The sequence below is a fragment of the Carassius carassius genome, chromosome 31 (assembly GCF_963082965.1).
Source record: "Carassius carassius chromosome 31, fCarCar2.1, whole genome shotgun sequence".
NCBI lineage: Eukaryota > Metazoa > Chordata > Actinopteri > Cypriniformes > Cyprinidae > Carassius > Carassius carassius.
The window spans coordinates 13,490,458-13,508,274 of record NC_081785.1 but is presented as its reverse complement, the minus strand read 5'-3'; the positions used below and the strand labels follow the sequence as shown (position 1 = coordinate 13,508,274).

The following is a 17,817-nucleotide window of genomic DNA, read 5'->3' as shown; positions in this document are numbered from 1 at the left end:
GGCTTGTTTTGAGCTTTAAATGATGTGACGAGCAAACTGTTTGAAAAACAGTTTTGTAAAACAGTGTGTTTTTTCTCAAATACTGTCTAACAAAGTCTAAACTTGTGAGTGTGTGTGTGCACCCGGTTGTGTGAGGAACAGAGAGAGAGAGAGAGAGAGAGAGAGAGAGAGAGAGAGAGAGAGAGAGCAATGGACTGAAGCTCTCTGTAACGACTGGGTGAAGGAGTGGCAGGAAGCATGTGCGAGTTTAACACAGTTTAATGAAGACAATGATACAAGACGACAATAAGACACAAAGATGAAGCTGCGAGGAATACACTGTCCAGGATGGTGCAGGTGGGTGAAGTATCCGGATGGCGGAGATGAGTTGGCAGCAGGAGAGGGTGACACAGGAACTGCGGGGAAGCGAGCCGAAGGTAAGTGAAGTTGCTTGTTGGTGATGTGCGTAGAGTGGACGGGGTTCCGGGGAGACACAGACATCCAACGCAGAAACACACAAGAAAGCAAACATAGGTTACATACATGAAACAACGCTCTCACGAACACAAGACGCTAGACAAGCCAATATATAGGGATGAGTAATGAGTGACAGCTGTTGCTGATGACAATTAGTGGAGACGCCCACAAACTAATCAGTGCTGACGCGTAACACACAGACTTCACCCACAAAGTGCAAAACCCTGAGATCACGGTTTACCAACCGTGACAGTACACCCCCCCCCCCTCTAAGAACGCCTCCTGGAGTTCCCAGAAGGGCCTACCTGCTGATTATAATCATCAATAAGGGAGTGATCCAGTATGTCCCTAGCAGGTACCCAACTCCTCTCCTCCGGACCGTAACCTTCCCAGTCCACCAAGTACTGTAATCCTCGTCCCCTCCGTCTCGAGTCCAGAATACGATTCACCGAATAAGTAGGTTCCCCATCTATGAGACGCGGCGGTGGGGGAACTGGGGTAGGCGGATTAATACGTAAATAAAACACGGGTTTAATTTTGGACACATGGAAGGCGGGATTAATTCTCCTGTACGCTGGAGGTAGTTTGAGGCGGACTGTCACCGGACTAATGATCTTGGTGACAGGAAACGGGCCAATAAATTTGGGAGCTAATTTGTTAGAAACGGAGCGGAGGAATATTGTTAGTAAAAAGCCACACTTTTTGACCCACGACGTAAACGGGAGGCTTTGACCGGTGGCAATCGGCCTTGGCCTTAGTGCGCTCCCTCATCCGGAGCAGAGTCTCGCGGGCTCTGGTCCAGGTGCGGTGGCACCTCTGGACAAAAGCGTGAGCGGAGGGGACCGCGACTTCAGACTCCAGACTAGGAAAAACCGGTGGCTGGTAACCTAAGCTTCACTGAAACGGAGAGAGGCCCGTGGCTGACACTGGTAACGAATTGTGAGCGTACTCCACCATAGAGAGTTGTTGGCTCCAGGAAGAAGGATTCTTGGAGAGTAAACATCGCAACGTTCTCTCTAAATCTTGGTTGGCTCGCTCAGACTGCCCGTTACTCTGGGGATGATAACCCGAAGACAGACTAACCGTCGCTCCTAACAATTTACAAAACTCCTTCCAAAATTTGGATATGAATTGGGATCCCCTGTCAGAAACCACGTCTACCGGGAGGCCATGTAACTGAAAGACGTGATCTAGGACAGTGACCGCTGTCTCCTTGGCTGTAGGTAATTTGGGCAAGGGAATGAAATGTGCCGCCTTCGAGAACCGGTCCACTACGGTCAAAATGACCATCATGCCATTAGAGGGCGGGAGGGCGGTCACAAAATCTAGAGCAATATGTGACCAGGGTCTCGAAGGGACAGACAGCGGTTGAAGAAGCCCATCTGGAGGCCGGTTAGATGACTTACCACTGGCGCAAACTGAGCAAGCCAAAACAAAATCGTGGACGTCACGAGCCATAAGTGGCCACCAGAATCGTTGCTTAACTAAACCCTTGGTTCGGCTTATCCCTGGATGACAAGTAACGTTAGAGCAGTGACCCCACTGAATAACTTCGGACCGTAACTCCTCTGGCACAAATAAACGATTCGGTGGGCATCCGGGCGGAGGCGTTACCCCTTCTAAGGCCTTCTTGACCTTCGATTCGACCTCCCATACGAGTGCTGAGACGACTATTTTCTCAGGTAAAATACACTTGGGAGTCACCGGGCATGCGGAAGGATCAAAAAGACGTAACAAAGAATCGGGTTTGACATTTTTGGAACCCGGGCGGTACGACAGAGTAAAATCAAAATGACCGAAAAAAAGTGCCCACCGAGCCTGCCTGGAATTGAGTCTTTTGGCAGTTCTAATGTACTCTAAATTCTTGTGATCGGTCCAAACAATGAAAGGTACCCCTGACCCTTCCAACCAGTGACGCCCCTCCTCTAAAGCTAATTTGACAGCCAACAATTCTCTGTTACCAATGTCATAATTGTGTTCAGCAGGAGATAAACGATGTGAGAAAAACGCGCAGGGATGCATCTTATCGTCCGAGGCAGCACGTTGGGAAAGAACTGCTCCTACCCCCACCTCTGATGTGTCGACCTCCACCACGAACTGCTGTGTGGGATCAGGGGCTACAAGGATGGGAGCCGAAACGAAGCGGCTCTTGAGGTTGGTAAATGCAGTCTCGGCTGCATCCGAGCACCTGAACGGAGTACTGGGGGAGGTCAAGGCAGTCAGAGGTGAGACTAGTTGGCTGAAATTATGAATAAAACGTTGAAAGAAATTGGCGAACCCCAGAAACCGCTGTAGGGCCTTACAGGAATCTGGAGATGGCCAATCTATCACAGCCTTAACTTTGTCAGGATCCATATGTATTCCCTCAGACGAGACAATATACCCTAGGAAGGGGACAGACTGTGCATGGAATACGCATTTCTCCGCCTTGACAAAAAGTCCATTCTCGAGTAATCTCTGGAGCACTCGTCTGACGTGTTGCACATGTTCCTGGAGAGATGCAGAAAAAATCAGTATGTCATCCAGGTAAACATACATAAACTGATCTACCATGTCTCTCAACACGTCATTAAAGAGTGCTTGGAAAACCCCTGGCAAGTTGGAGAGCCCGAACAGCATCACCAAATATACAAAGTGCCCTCTAGGGGTGTTAAAGGCGGTTTTCCATCCATCCCCCTTCCTTATGCGGACCAAATGATAAGCATTACGTAAATCCAATTTTGTGAGTACGGAGGCTCGGAGAGCGTTCTGTAATGACTGGGTGAAGGAGTGGCAGGAAGCAAGTGCGAGTTTAACACAGTTTAATGAAGACAATGTACAAGACGACAACAAGACACAAAGATGAAGCTGAGAGGAATACACTGTCCAGGATGGTGCAGGTGGGTGAAGTATCCGGATGGCGGAGATGAGTTGGCAGCAGGAGAGGGTGACACAGGAACTGCGGGGAAGCGAGCCGAAGGTAAGTGAAGTTGCTTGTTGGTGATGTGCGTAGAGTGGACGGGGTTCCGGGGAGACACAGACATCCAACGCAGAAACACACAAGAAAGCAAACATAGGTTACATACATTGAACAACGCTCTCACAAACACAAGACGCTAGACAAGCCAATATATAGGGATGAGTAATGAGTGACAGCTGTTGCTGATGACAATTAGCGGAGACACCCACAAACTAATCAGTGCTGACGCGTAACACACAGACTTCACCCACAAAGTGCAAAACCCTGAGATCACGGTTTACCAACCGTGACACTCTCATAGTAATAAAGCTAATTGCTTGAATTGGCATGAGCCCACAGCTGTGGATGTGAATGTCATGTGCACTGTGTGGGTGGTCAGTGTTAGAAAAGAACAAGCCAAGCAAACCTAATCCTTGGCATTAGCCCTGCAGATAGAGGCAGTGCCAATGTCTTCTGCTGAAGCTCAAAACCAGACCCTTCTTGAGTTAGTTTCACACTGGGAAAAATGACAGGACGACAACAGAGCGTAATTACACAGAGAGACGCAAGAGAAAAAAGGGAATATGAAGTGCAAACAAAGGGAAGGGAATAAAATGGCCTGACAGCAGAGAGACAGACAAAACATACCAACAAAGAAAAATCCAATAAGACTTCCTGTACAAGAAAGCCGAAAACATTGATGATGTACTCAGAGACTGGGCACCAGGCTGGCTAGATTGACAAAGCGTGGCGCAAACATATGCAGCTGCTGGAGGCAAGCGATTGAATTGGCCTCACCTGCACCCTCACCTGGGGACAGTTTACATTAAATGAGCAGAGAGAAAAGAGTGTGTAAAGGTCTCACCTGCATGATGACAATGTGTGAGTGTGTTTATGGGTAAATAAATGTGAGCACCTTGCATATCATGTCCCATGGAGGTGATGAGGGCGTTAAATCAGCGGCCCAGGCTTTGCTGTACTTCCACATGTGTATGTGGCGTTGAGAGCAGCAAAGGTAGCAGCAGATTGAAACAAGCCTCCAAGTGACTGTGGTACAAAGGGCCTGCTAGATCCACAACCATGAAAAGAGCATGGACAGCCCACATCTGCATACATGCAAATAGTTCAGTGAAAGGTTAGTGCATTGGTCTTCCTGACAACCCTCTATATAAGAAAGCACATCAATGGTATCCTGATTTATTTATTATAGTGATAATAAACAGTCATGTGGTCTGTGAACCTGAACTTCAGGTGAGGTCCTGTCCTGGGACAGGGTGAACAGGACCCCAACACAGGCACTAAGGTACTGAGGGGAGCTAATCCCACTAAGGTAATGGTAGACTGCGCTGAGTGCCAAAGCATGACCTGTGTGTGTGATGGCATCACTCGCTGTCTTTAGTCTAAAACACATTTACATTAATTTCAAAACCATATTATTTTTTTACACTCAACTTGTCATGCACGCACTTGTCAAAGCTCATAAGTGTGATGGAAACAGTGAAACTGGGGTCATTAAGAACTTGCACAAGCCTAACTAAACCCTCTGCAGCCATGCAACACAACAGAGGGTTTGGGCCCTCTAGCGCCCCCAATAGGAGAGAGAGTGCTGGTCTTTGAACCTCCTCTGACCCCAATTCCCTCCGACTTGATGCCAAACACTATATGGCAAAAAAAGGACAGGGGGAGAGAAACAAAGTGTCTTAACATGGTGTGAATGCAGAGATTTTAAATGGCTTCTTACCTTCAAAGTGCAGCAGAAAGCAGCAGCTACATGGATTTGAACAGTCTCCAGCCGGGCTCCTTTCAGCTGATGCACAAACTCACAGAACTGCTCTAGGAACTGAGCCCTGAGACGGTAAATACAACAGATGTACTGTTCAACTACTGCAATATCTTATTTTCCCTAGGGATGCATTATATGTATGTACCAGTTTATCAGCCAATATTACAGACTTTGTTGATATTGGATATATTTGGGTGAACTGTTTATGCCACAGTTACATCATTTAGATTAAGTGAGAACTAGATAAAGCAAATGACAAATTAAACTCTAAAACCACTAATAATAAATAACAACTTAAAATAAATATCCATACCATACATCACAATGTTTGGATGCCTAGATTTACTTATAGTTACAGATTTTTGGCTTTTAGCATTCCTTCATGGTAAATGTTTTGCACTGTGAGGCGTATTAATTTTCAATCATAATCATCCACAAAGACCTAAATTAAAAGAAAATAAGTGAAAATAAAAAAGGTGTAAATGCAAGTATTTAATTCACTAGATACCTGAAAAGGGCATTGTCATGTGGTTTATGAAATCTAAACTATTTTTTTTAATGAAAATACCACGATTAAAGCATACTGACATTATTTCAGTCATTCATCTATCCATTATATTTAAAAAAATTAGTTGTTTATGATTCCAAAGCTGTTCTTCTCTAAAAATCCTCTTTAAAACAGATATAAAATTGTAAAACTGTAAAAATATAGATTCAAAAAGCATGTTATCTTTGTTGCACTTCTAACAATAAAACAAACATTTAAAAAAAATAATCTAGACAAGCTGCTAGTGGGATGACAGATACACTGCAAGTGGACTGATGGCCCCATATGATCAGAATAATTTTCTCTCCACTGCTATGTTTAATAATGCATGGGACAGGGCCAGAACAAACCCCAATTATACTAATGCATGCAGATGTCTGGATGTAAATTTGGCTAGGCTGCATAAGAAAGTGCTTCAAAAACGTCTCTGGACCTCATCAAGGCCAGTTCCCACAAGCATTCACTATCAGTAAAAGTATCATTTAATCCTAACAATCTGAATATCTTTAAAATGTTATGTTGGTTAACATTAGTACATTCACATTTTAGTGAATGTAACATAAAACAAACATAAAACTACATAAATCATTCATGAATTGGAATGCATCATTAGGAAAATGAAAGCCACTATAGAGTTGAGGGAAACAAACTAGTAAATAGCCAACTTCATCTGAGAATTTTAACTATTCATCATCATTCATTCATTACCTGTTCATTTGCACATGTGAAGCATTATGAAGCTTACAACTTGAATAAAGATCCTATATAAAGAAACTTATTGAACATAAGTGTTTTCTTTCAAATGAACTGAACTAAAAGCACTCCAATCTAACAGCTACAGCATACCAATGAATGACAGAAACCACAACACTCAAGCAGCCCTCTGATAGGAGTCTCTGTGGAAACAGTGGACGTACTTCTGCTGAATTCCCAGGTGGGGGAAAATCACCTCAGGTTCAGCTCAGCACATGCTGTGATTTCTGGCCCGGTCAGATCGTTCAGCAGCTGCTTCAACACTGTGTCAAAGCTCTCTGAGCCAACACAACCAAACCACAATAAACAAATAAATACATATTTGGCTAATCAAACAGTACAATTTCATATGTTACTGTAGGATAGGAAAATAAGTATCCTAAACAGCTCTCTTAAATTTCAAAGCATAATAAAAATGGGTGACTTACATGCAGAGGTGGAAAGTAACGAATTACATTTACTCGCGTTACTGTAATTGAGTAGCTTTTTTGTGTACTAATACTTTTTAAAGTAATTTTTTAAATTTGTAATTTTACTTTTACTTAAGTATATTTTGTTTGAAGTATTGTACTTCGCTACATTTTAAAACACATTAATTACTGAGTAAAAAAAATAAAAATAAAAATAATAAATCGCTCCCTGGAAACTACGGCAGTAAATAATGAGCAGGAGGGCAAACTGGCGCTAAAATCAAAAGAAAGATGCAGACGGACAAAACAGGCGTTAGTGGTGCAGACACCGCTGAAAACGAAACCCCGTCATATTCTGAAGTTGAACTCGAAGGAAATGAAGTGAACCCCTGGCCATATGTATGCTCTATTATGCAGTGTAAGCTGTACTTGCCTAAAACCAAACTAGCAGCTTATAAAATCTCGACAAGACATCAACCCTTCGCAAGAATGTAGAGGTAAGCTAAATAATTGCATCGTTGCATTGGTGGTTAAAATGAAGCTTTGACATTTTAGCAAGAGGTTTTGCACAAATTAGCCAAAAAGACAGTGGTGAGGAGTGTGCTATTTTTGTTTTAATGATGTGCGCGCGCATTTATAGTGCGTTCTTTCACTGTGTGATTCAGTCTCCTAAAATGCATTTAGAATGATCGCAAAATTGAAGATATAGGGGCAGAAAATTCACATATTTATATAATTTCATATATTAAATCAAAATCACACAAAGAATGCCATCTTTTCCATGAATATATACATACATATATATAACAGTTCAGTAAACAAGTTAATTAAGAGACTTGCGTTTTAGACACCATATTGCCTTTTTTAGCTCTATTTCTACAACAGAAAATAATTCCAAACACAGCCACCAAAGCACAGTTTTGCGTCTCTGAGCAACGTGACAGTGTTTCGTTTCTGAATGAATCAAACGTTTAAATGATTCGGTTCAATCGCAATGACTCACTTATTAACAGTGACTTGCTGACACATACTGGCCATTTTAATTTCACATTTAAAGTAGGCTATCTTTAGATTTTTTTAAATAATTAATTTCTTATCATTTCAAATGAGTATTCAACATGTTATGTCTTGTATATCAAAACATTATTCATGCATTTGTAACTGCAGGTTAAATGCATTCTTGTCCAGCACTACACAGTGTGATACATCTAAATGCCACTTCCAATGAATATTCTGCATTTCCTCTGCATTAAAAGATGAGTTTGTTGATACTGATTTCCTTGGCAACAGCCCAAATGTATTATTATTCTAAATAACTGATTCCTTTAATTAAAAACAACTACAACCCGAATTCCGGAAAAGTTGGGACGTTTTTTAAATTTTAATAAAATGGAAACTAAAAGACTTTCAAATCACATGAGCCAATATTTTATTCACAATAGAACATAGATAACATAGCAAATGTTTAAACTGAGAAAGTTTACAATTTTATGCACAAAATGAGCTCATTTCAATTTTGATTTCTGCTACAGGTCTCAAAATAGTTGGGACGGGGCATGTTTACCATGGTGTAGCATCTCCTTTTCTTTTCAAAACAGTTTGAAGACGTCTGGGCATTGAGGCTATGAGTTGCTGGAGTTTTGCTGTTGGAATTTGGTCCCATTCTTGCCTTATATAGATTTCCAGCTGCTGAAGAGTTCGTGGTCATCTTTGACGTATTTTTCGTTTAATGATGCGCCAAATGTTCTCTATAGGTGAAAGATCTGGACTGCAGGCAGGCCAGGTTAGCACCCGGACTCTTCTACGACGAAGCCATGCTGTTGTTATAGCTGCAGTATGTGGTTTTGCATTGTCCTGCTGAAATAAACAAGGCCTTCCCTGAAATAGACGTTGTTTGGAGGGAAGCATATGTTGCTCTAAAACCTTTATATGCCTTTCAGCATTCACAGAGCCTTCCAAAACATGCAAGCTGCCCATACCGTATGCACTTATGCACCCCCATACCATCAGAGATGCTGGCTTTTGAACTGAACGCTGATAACATGCTGGAAGGTCACCCTCCTCTTTAGCCCGGAGGACACGGCGTCCGTGATTTCCAAGAAGAATGTCAAATTTGGACTCGTCTGACCATAAAACACTATTCCACTTTGAAATAGTCCATTTTAAATGAGCCTTGGCCCACAGGACACGACGGCGCTTCTGGACCATGTTCACATATGGCTTCCTTTTTGCATGATAGAGCTTTAGTTGGCATCTGCTGATGGCACGGCGGATTGTGTTTACCGACAGTGGTTTCTGAAAGTATTCCTGGGCCCATTTAGTAATGTCATTGACACAATCATGCCGATGAGTGATGCAGTGTCGTCTGAGAGCCCGAAGACCACGGGCATCCAATAAAGGTCTCCGGCCTTGTCCCTTACGCACAGAGATTTCTCCAGTTTCTCTGAATCTTTTGATGATGTTATGCACTGTAGATGATGAGATTTGCAAAGCCTTTGCAATTTGACGTTGAGGAACATTGTTTTTAAAGTTTTCCACAATTTTTTTACGTAGTCTTTCACAGATTGGAGAGCCTCTGCCCATCTTTACTTCTGAGAGACTCTGCTTCTCTAAGACAAAGCTTTTATAGCTAATCATGTTACAGACCTGATATCAATTAACTTAATTAATCACTAGATGTTCTCCCAGCTGAATCTTTTCAAAAATGCTTGCTTTTTTAGCCATTTGTTGCCCCCGTGCCAACTTTTTTGAGACCTGTAGCAGGCATTAAATTTTAAATGAGCTAATTAAGTGGATAAAAGTGTAAAATTTCTCAGTTTAAACATTTGCTATGTTATCTATGTTCTATTGTGAATAAAATATTGGCTCATGTGATTTGAAATTCCTTTATTTTTCATTTTATTAAAATTTAAAAACGTCCCAACTTTTCCGGAATTCGGGTTGTAGTTTGAGATTAATAGACCTATCCCAGGGGTGTCAAACTCAGTTCCTGGAGGGCCGTAGCCCTGCAGAGTTTAGTTCTAACCCTGCTCCAGCACACATATCATGTAGTTTTCAAATAAACCTAAATGATTAGATTAGCTGGATCAGGTGTGTTTAATTAGGGTTATATCTAAACTGTGCAGGACTGTGGCCCTCCAGGAACTGAGTTTGACAACCTTGGCCTGTCCCATTTTTGACTCCCTCCCACTGTTAAAATGTAACTAAGTAATTTTTACTCTGAGTAAATTTTAAATGAGCTACTTTTTACTTTTACTTGAGTAGATTTTTAGACTGGTACTTTTACTTGTACTTAAGTAAAATTTCATTAATGTAATGGTACTTTTACTTGAGTAGAATATTTTTGTACTCTTTCCACCTCTGCTTACATGTACTGTTTCTGTAGCACATTTCAACTGAATACCATGGTATGACCACTCAGTAAGTAAGGGATAATGTACAGTCAGCCAGCCATTTTCACAAACTAAACCCTGATAGGGTGAACCAAACTGAACCTTTTTGACTTGAAAGTCCCCAACTGTCTAACACAAAATCCCCCACCTGCCAATCAATATACCTTCTTTTGTATTTCTGCTGTAATTCTGACAATACAAACTTTTTTATTAACACAAACTGTGAGTCTTGATTAAAATGCATAAAACATCAACACATCTAGTCCAATTAACTTTCTCATTTCAGAATTTGCTGACCTTCATATCTTTTAGGCTGAACCATTGTGAGGATCTCATACACTCGCAGTGCACCACCAGACTCTTTACTGCTATAAAGGAGATGAAACAAGCTATGAAGACCAAACATCCTGTTTATTACTATTTGGAGTCAACAGTAAAGAATCTAAAACAAAGTTTATTACTGTGATGTCAAGGGAGTAGATCTAGAGAGACATACGTGAGAAGATTCATAAAAGCCCTCACTGCACAGTGCTCCTGCTCGCCCCTCCAGGGTCACCTGCCAGGTGAAAGAGTCTCCATGCCGCTGCTCATTCTCCACGTCCTTCACAGACTGTGGGAAGGCACATTTCCATAGCAACAGCAATCGAGGTAAGTGATGCTCCATTACAGTCAGTCCTTGAATAAAAATACCAGAAAGAACAAAAAGGAGGTTAAAAAAATCTGAAAACAGAAAATACACTAGCACATTGGTTGTTAGAGTATAGGCATATCTTGTCTATGTGGGCATATTGAAGATCGAAAAGCAGTAAACTGGTTCATACCCAGTGTGGAGAGGGTGTGTGTGAGTATGGAGTTCATTTATTTTAGTAATTCAACTCAAATTGTGAAACTTGTGTATTACATTAATTCAATGCACACAGACTGAAGTAGTTAAAGTCTTTGATTCTTTTAATTGATTTTGGCTCACATTTTACAAAAACCCACCAATTCACTTACTTAATTAATTAATCTCAACAAATTAGAATACTTCATAAGACCAATAAAAAAAATTTTTTTTAGTGAATTGTTGGCCTTATGGAAAGTATGTTAATTTACAGTACATGTACTCAATACTTGGTAGGGGCTCTTTTTGCTTTAATTAATGCCTCAATTCGGCGTGGCATGGAGGTGATCAGTGTGTGGCACTGCTGAGGTGGTATGGAGGTTTCTTTGACAGTGGCCTTCAGCTCCTGCATTGTTTGATCTCTTGTTTCTCATTTTCCTCTTGACAATACCCCATAGATTCTCTATGGGGTTCAGATCTGGTGAGTTTCCTGTTCAGTCAAGCAGACCAACACCATGGTCATCTAACCAACTTTTGGTGCTTTTGGCAGTGTGGGCAGGTGTCAAATCATGCTGGAAAATGAAATCAGCATCTTCAAAAAGCTGGTCAGCAGAAGGAAGCATTAAGTGCTCCAACATTTCTTGGTAAACAGGTGCAGTGACTTTGGATTTAAAAAAACAAAACAATGGACCAACACCAGCAGATGACATTGCACCACAAATCATCACAAACTGTGGAAACTTAACACTGGAACTTTGACTATGAGCTTCTCCACCCTTCCTCCAGACTCTAGGACCTCGGTTTCCGAATTAAATACAAAACTTGCTCTCATCTGAAAAGAGGACTTTGGACCACTGGGCAACAGTCCAGTTCTTCTTCTCCTTAGCCCAGGTAAGACGCCCCTGACATTGTCTGCGGTTCAGGAGTGGCTTAACAAAAGGAATATGACAACTGTAGCCAAATTCCTTGACACGTGTGTGTGTGGTGGCTCTTGATGCCTTGACCCCAGCCTCAGTCCATTCCTTGTGAAGTTCACTCAAATTCTTGAATTGATTTTGCTTGACAATCCTCATAAGGCTGCTGTTCTCTCGGTTGGTTGTGCATCTTTTTTTCCACACTTTTTCCTTCCACTCAACTTTCTGTTAACATGCTTGGATACAGCACTCTGTGAACAGCCAGCTTTTTTGGCAATAAATGTTTGTGGCTTACCCTCCTTGTGAAGGGTGTCAATGATTGTCTTCTGGACAACTGTCAGATCAGCAGTCTTCCCCATGATTGTGTAGCCTAGTGAACTGAGAGACCATTTTGAAGGCTCAGGAAACCTTTGCAGGAGTTTTGAGTTGATTAGCTGATTGGCATGTCACCATATTCAAATTTGTTGAGATAGTGAATTGGTTGGTTTTTGTTAAATGTGAACCAAAATCATCACAATTAAAAGAATTAAAACTACTTACGTCTGTGTGCATTGAATTTATTTAATAAACGAGTTTCACAATTTGAGTTGAATTACTGAAATAAATGAACTTTTCCACGACATTTAAATTTATTGAGATGCACCTGTAAAGTCTTATGCCCTTAATGCTGTGGCAATCTTCTGTGATGTATTGAAAATGATACTGAATATTGTTATTTTTAAGGTATTTCTTTTTAAATGAGAAATTCTAGCATCATAACAACAATACTTAAAAAAAAATATATTCTACAGAATAGTGATGTCCGATTCGTGAACGAATCGTTCAATTTAACCGGTTCTTCTTAGTGAACCGGTTGAACCAGTTCACCAAATCGAACTGAATCATTTGAAACGGTTCGCGTCTCCAATAATCATTAATCCACAAATTACTTAAGCTGTTAACTTTTTTAATGTGGCTGACACTCCATCTGAGTCAGAATAAACCAATATCCCAGGGTAATTAACAGAGATGGGACCAAGTCACACATGTGCAAGTCTCAAGTAAGTCTCAAGTCTTAACCTTCAAGTCTCAAGTAAGTCCCAAGTATTTTTTTCTTGGGCAAGTCAAGTCAAGTCAAGTCACAAGTTATGTCAAGTCAAGTCAAGTCAAGTCCTGTAGTAAGTCAAGTCAAGTCCAAGTCAAGTCACCTTATTATTGTAATTTTACCTGCAGAATCTGATCTTAATAAAGTTAAAAGACAAGATATAAGTAACAGTAAATTAAAATAATTTGGATTTGCATTGTAAATACTCATGTTCAGTAAAATACATCATGGAATCAAACAAAATTGTAACTTCATAAAATTATTTATTTTTCACTTCTGCCAACAGAAATGTTTTACATTTTCAACATTGAGTCCATAAAACAAATAACAGCTAAACATCCAACAGACTCCTCTCTGAACACCCCCCTCTCTCTCTCTCTCTCTCTCTCAAACGACGTGAGGTGACATGACATTCGGCCAAGTATGGTGACCCATACTCAGAATTTGTGCTTTGCATTTAACCCATCCGAAGTGCACACACACAGAGCAGTGAACACACACACACACACTGTGAACACACACCCAGAGCAGTGGACAGCCATTTATGCTGCGGCGCCCGGGGAGCAGTTGGGGGTTCGATGCCTTGCTCAAGGGCACCTAAGGCCGGGTTCACACCGCAAGCTGCAGCAGAGCAGAAGCAGCGCGTATTTTTTTCGGTGCCTATGTTAACAGATGAGAGCGTTCACACAGCACGCAGAGGCTGCGCGGCAGAGCGTTGCAGAAGCAGAGCAGAAGCAGCAGTGTCGCGATCGTTTCGGCGCTGGGTCTATTTTTGCTGTGCTGCTGACGCTCAGTTAAAGTGAAAGTACACATTTGATGGACAAAATAAATATGATTTCACACAAAAAGTGCTCTAAATGCACAAAAAAGCACATATAGGGTGTTTTAACAAGAACTGGAGTATGTTAGGAAAGAAAATTAATATAAAAAAATATGTATAGAAGATAAAGTGACAATGATCAGGGCCAAAATACACATGTACTGAAACGAAAAAGGAATTTTGCCCAAAATTTGCATTAATGATATCTACTGTGTTCTTAGCAAATTACATAACAATGTATGATATTTAAAATCACATTTTTCTATTTTTTTATTATAATTTTTTTTTATTATTATTTTATAATTTTTTTTTTTTTTTTACAAAATCTGTTAAAGTACTTACAGTTCTATCCAAAAATAAACTTTTTTGCCGAAATACAAAAACAACTTTAAATAATTTATATTGCTAGTTTAGCCTTGGAGATTTATTTATTATTAGTAGTAGTCGTATTCTTATAACTAGGCCTATATATTGGCAGAAGAACGGATGTCGTGCTGACAATCATAAACAACAGCACGTGGTGTCACAGGCGGTGGTCTTCAGAGTGCACCTGGAAAGACAATAATGGACGACACTCGTCTCATCGTGGAAGTTGAGAAATATCAAGTTCTTTATGATCCACACAATGTACTTTACAAAGACTTGCAGGAGAAAGAAAAAGCATGGATGAAGTTGCAGCGGCTCTTATTGCAGATGGTAAGTAATTTTATAGTGTTTTTTGACGCTTTTGCTGGCACACGAGCGAACAACTCAATAGTCTATTTGATTCAAAATTGATTCAATTGGAACCATTTATTTACAATTTCTAAATTACACATAAGCACACAAATAACAAAACCAGGTGATACATGCATATGTAATAAACAAGTAAATGCTGATTTCAAGATGAGCAGGAAGTCAAGGCTGTGAACTATTTACAATATACACATAATTTAAAACCGTTTATTAAATTGGTTTTCAGGGTGTCCTTTGGTAAATTTGATTGCAAACAAACCCAGTAACAAGATGGTAATATGCACCATGTTCTCTCCTACGTCGGTTAATGGGATGAACCCAAAGTATGCGTCTTTTTCATAGTCTCCTTAATAACAAATATAGCGCGATGGCCTTTCTTCTATCAATAACACGTACTGCACGGAAAACAAAGACAGCAAAACAAAGATGCAACAAAAGTAACAATGAAATTATTAATTAAAAAAAGTTTCTTGCCAAGTCTTTTTATTTAAATGTATTTTAAATGGAAATAAAGCAATGTGAACGTACCCATTATAGAGTACTCTGACCAAAATCCGCTGTTCAGTTGCTCGCTGCCTCCGCTGCCGGTGTGAAAGCAAAATAGGCGCGCGCTGCTTCTGCTCTGTCTACCTGCTGCTAACGCGCTGCAGCTTGCGGTGTGAACCCGGCCTAAGTCGTGGTATTGAAGGTGGAGAGAGAACTTTACATGCACGCACCCACAATTCCTGCCGGCCCGAGACTCGAACTCACAACCCTTCGATTGCAAGTCCGACTCTCTAACCATTAGGCCACGACTTCCCCACAAACACAGTTTACATACAACATTAAACTTTCTTACATTTCTCCTCTCTCTCTCTCTCTCTCTCTCAAGTTCAAGTTGCTTTATTGGCATGACATTTGAGTTACAGTATTGCCAAATTTAGCATTTAGATACAGAATAAAATATGATTACAATAAAATACAATACAATAAAAATAGCAGCAGCAGATAATATTTCTAATATTAATAATAGTAATTATATACAATTAAGAATATCAAATAAAACAGTTGAATATAATAAATTATCCCTCTCGTATGGTGTGTATGGTGTATAAATATTTAGCAGCTATTTTGACTGCCGTCTCATTCTCTCCAAGTATATAGAGTAGTTTCTCTGAGTCATTTAGAGACAAGAATGAACGATTCAAAGCTTCAAACTGTGAGAAGAATGTTTCTCTTGTAGTGCTGTATTTGGGACAGACAAGAAGGAAGTGTTTCTCATCCTCTGTTTGATTCAGCTCACAGTGTTTGCACAGTCTCTCTTCTCTCGGTAGCCAGGATCTTTTATGTCTACCAATCTCTATTTCCAAATCATGATCACTGAGTCGATATTTTGAAAGGATTTGTCTTTCTTTTAATTGCTTGAGTGATAAGTAATTTGCCAGTTTTGTGGTTCTGTTTAGGGCCGAATAACACTGGAGTTTGGTTTGGAGCTCAAATTCATTTTTTCATTTTTCATCATAATTATACTTCAGATTTTTGTCAATTAGTTTCTGAATGTTGGGGTTGTGATTGGAGTCAGGCTCTGTTTGGGTTTCCTTCATCAGGTGAAGCACGAGTGTGTCTCTCTCTCTCTCTCTCACACACACACACACACACACACACACACTCTCTCTCTCTCTCTCAGAGTACATCCGTAAGTCATTACCTCTATTACAAGGTATTGCACTTGCAAAATATAAGATTCGAGAGTCTTGTCTGCAAGCCAAGCACGATGTGGCCTATCCCATCATGTATGCGCCACCGGTATGCGCGCTCACAATGGAAGCAACGCGGTCGCGACGCGCACGCGGTGCGACACGCTCGACGCCTCAGGGGCGCAACTGTCCGAGCGCTTTGGAAACAAGGAGAAAGCGGCGCAACTAGCGATTTCCACGCGTTTTTAGGCGCGAATTATTGACGACAAAAGCGATGACCCTCGGTACCCCTCAAGCTGAGATGTTGATGTGATGTGAAATCTGATCTAAGTGGGCGTGGTCTGCGTAAGGTAGAGAGGGCATGACTGATGATAGTGTCCTGGTCTAGTCATGACAACGCGATTCTCAGCCTGCGCTCCAGCTGAGTAATCAATTTTATTTAAAAAAAAAATATATATATATTTTATATTCAAACTGAAAACATAATGTGATTAACACTCAAGTCATTCAAGTCATCGGTGTCTCAAGTCAAGTCCCGAGTCTTTAACTTCCAAGTCCGAGTCAAGTCTCAAGTATTTTATTTTTTGTCAAGTCAAGTCACAAGTCATAAAAATAGCGACTCGAGTCGACTCGAGTCCAAGTCACCAAGTCACAAGTCCCCATGTCTGGTAATTAATTTACTTAAACAGTACACTGACTGAACTGCTGTGAAGACCGAACTGAAGATGAACACCGAGCCGAGCCAGATGACGACCGAACACGCCCACTGCTGGAGCAGTTCTCGTTCTCGAGTCAAGAACCGGTTGCATCGGTTGTCGGATCACCAGGACACTGAACCGAGAATCGTTTCTTTCGGACGCGTCCGATTTGATAACCGATGAACTGATGATACAGCACATGTGTGTAATTTTTCAAGTATTCTGTTAATTCTGTCTTCTGTCATGGGAAAGTGTGATAAAATAACTATATTTTATTTTGCTTTTATTTTATTTTTTTAAGATGAATGTTTCTAATCTGTATATTGTAGATTATGTATAGGCCAAAGGGGGTTTTTAGGGAAGTTGGACAATAATTAAGACTCTAAAGACTGTTTAATAGGAATAAGGGATGATTTATGAAATATCTGTACTGTATTTATAGTTGATGATGACACATTCACAAATTGAGTTTGTAGTAAACAGAACATGAACACAAGTAGAGCAGCTGATGATACTGAACTGCAGCACGTGCCGGTTAGAGCGATTCTCGTTCTCGAGTCAAGAACCGGTTGCATCGGTTTTCGGATCATCATTACACTGAACCGAAAACCGTTTCTTTCTTACTTTTCATTTAATAACAAATACATCGCAATGTATTATGTATAGTAAGTGGGTCATGGTTTCAGCGCTGATGACACCTAATTTATTTAGGCTACTTTATATCTTCAAGACTTAAATCCTCGTATGCACATTATTGCTGTTAAATTATTATTGCAAAACTTAATTGT

General features: G+C 40.6%; 1 protein-coding gene and 1 long non-coding RNA gene across 2 annotated transcripts in view; both read right to left on the bottom strand.

Moving 5' to 3' along the window:
- LOC132111917 (HEAT repeat-containing protein 5A-like) overlaps nt 1-17,817 on the bottom strand; it is a 32,923-nt gene that overhangs the window by 12,634 nt on the left and 2,472 nt on the right. The window contains exons 6-9 of the mRNA XM_059519536.1: nt 10,807-10,889; nt 10,577-10,647; nt 6,674-6,755; nt 5,136-5,241 (exon numbers count right to left, since the gene is read on the bottom strand). Coding sequence (XP_059375519.1) covers nt 5,136-5,241; nt 6,674-6,755; nt 10,577-10,647; nt 10,807-10,889 — 342 coding nt within the window. The remainder of the gene's footprint in view (nt 1-5,135; nt 5,242-6,673; nt 6,756-10,576; nt 10,648-10,806; nt 10,890-17,817) is intronic.
- LOC132111592 (uncharacterized) lies at nt 4,190-4,753 on the bottom strand. The gene is made up of 3 exons (XR_009424827.1): nt 4,635-4,753; nt 4,311-4,500; nt 4,190-4,204 (listed from the first exon to the last, which is right to left on the bottom strand). It is a non-coding gene; the product is annotated as an uncharacterized LOC132111592 (long non-coding RNA).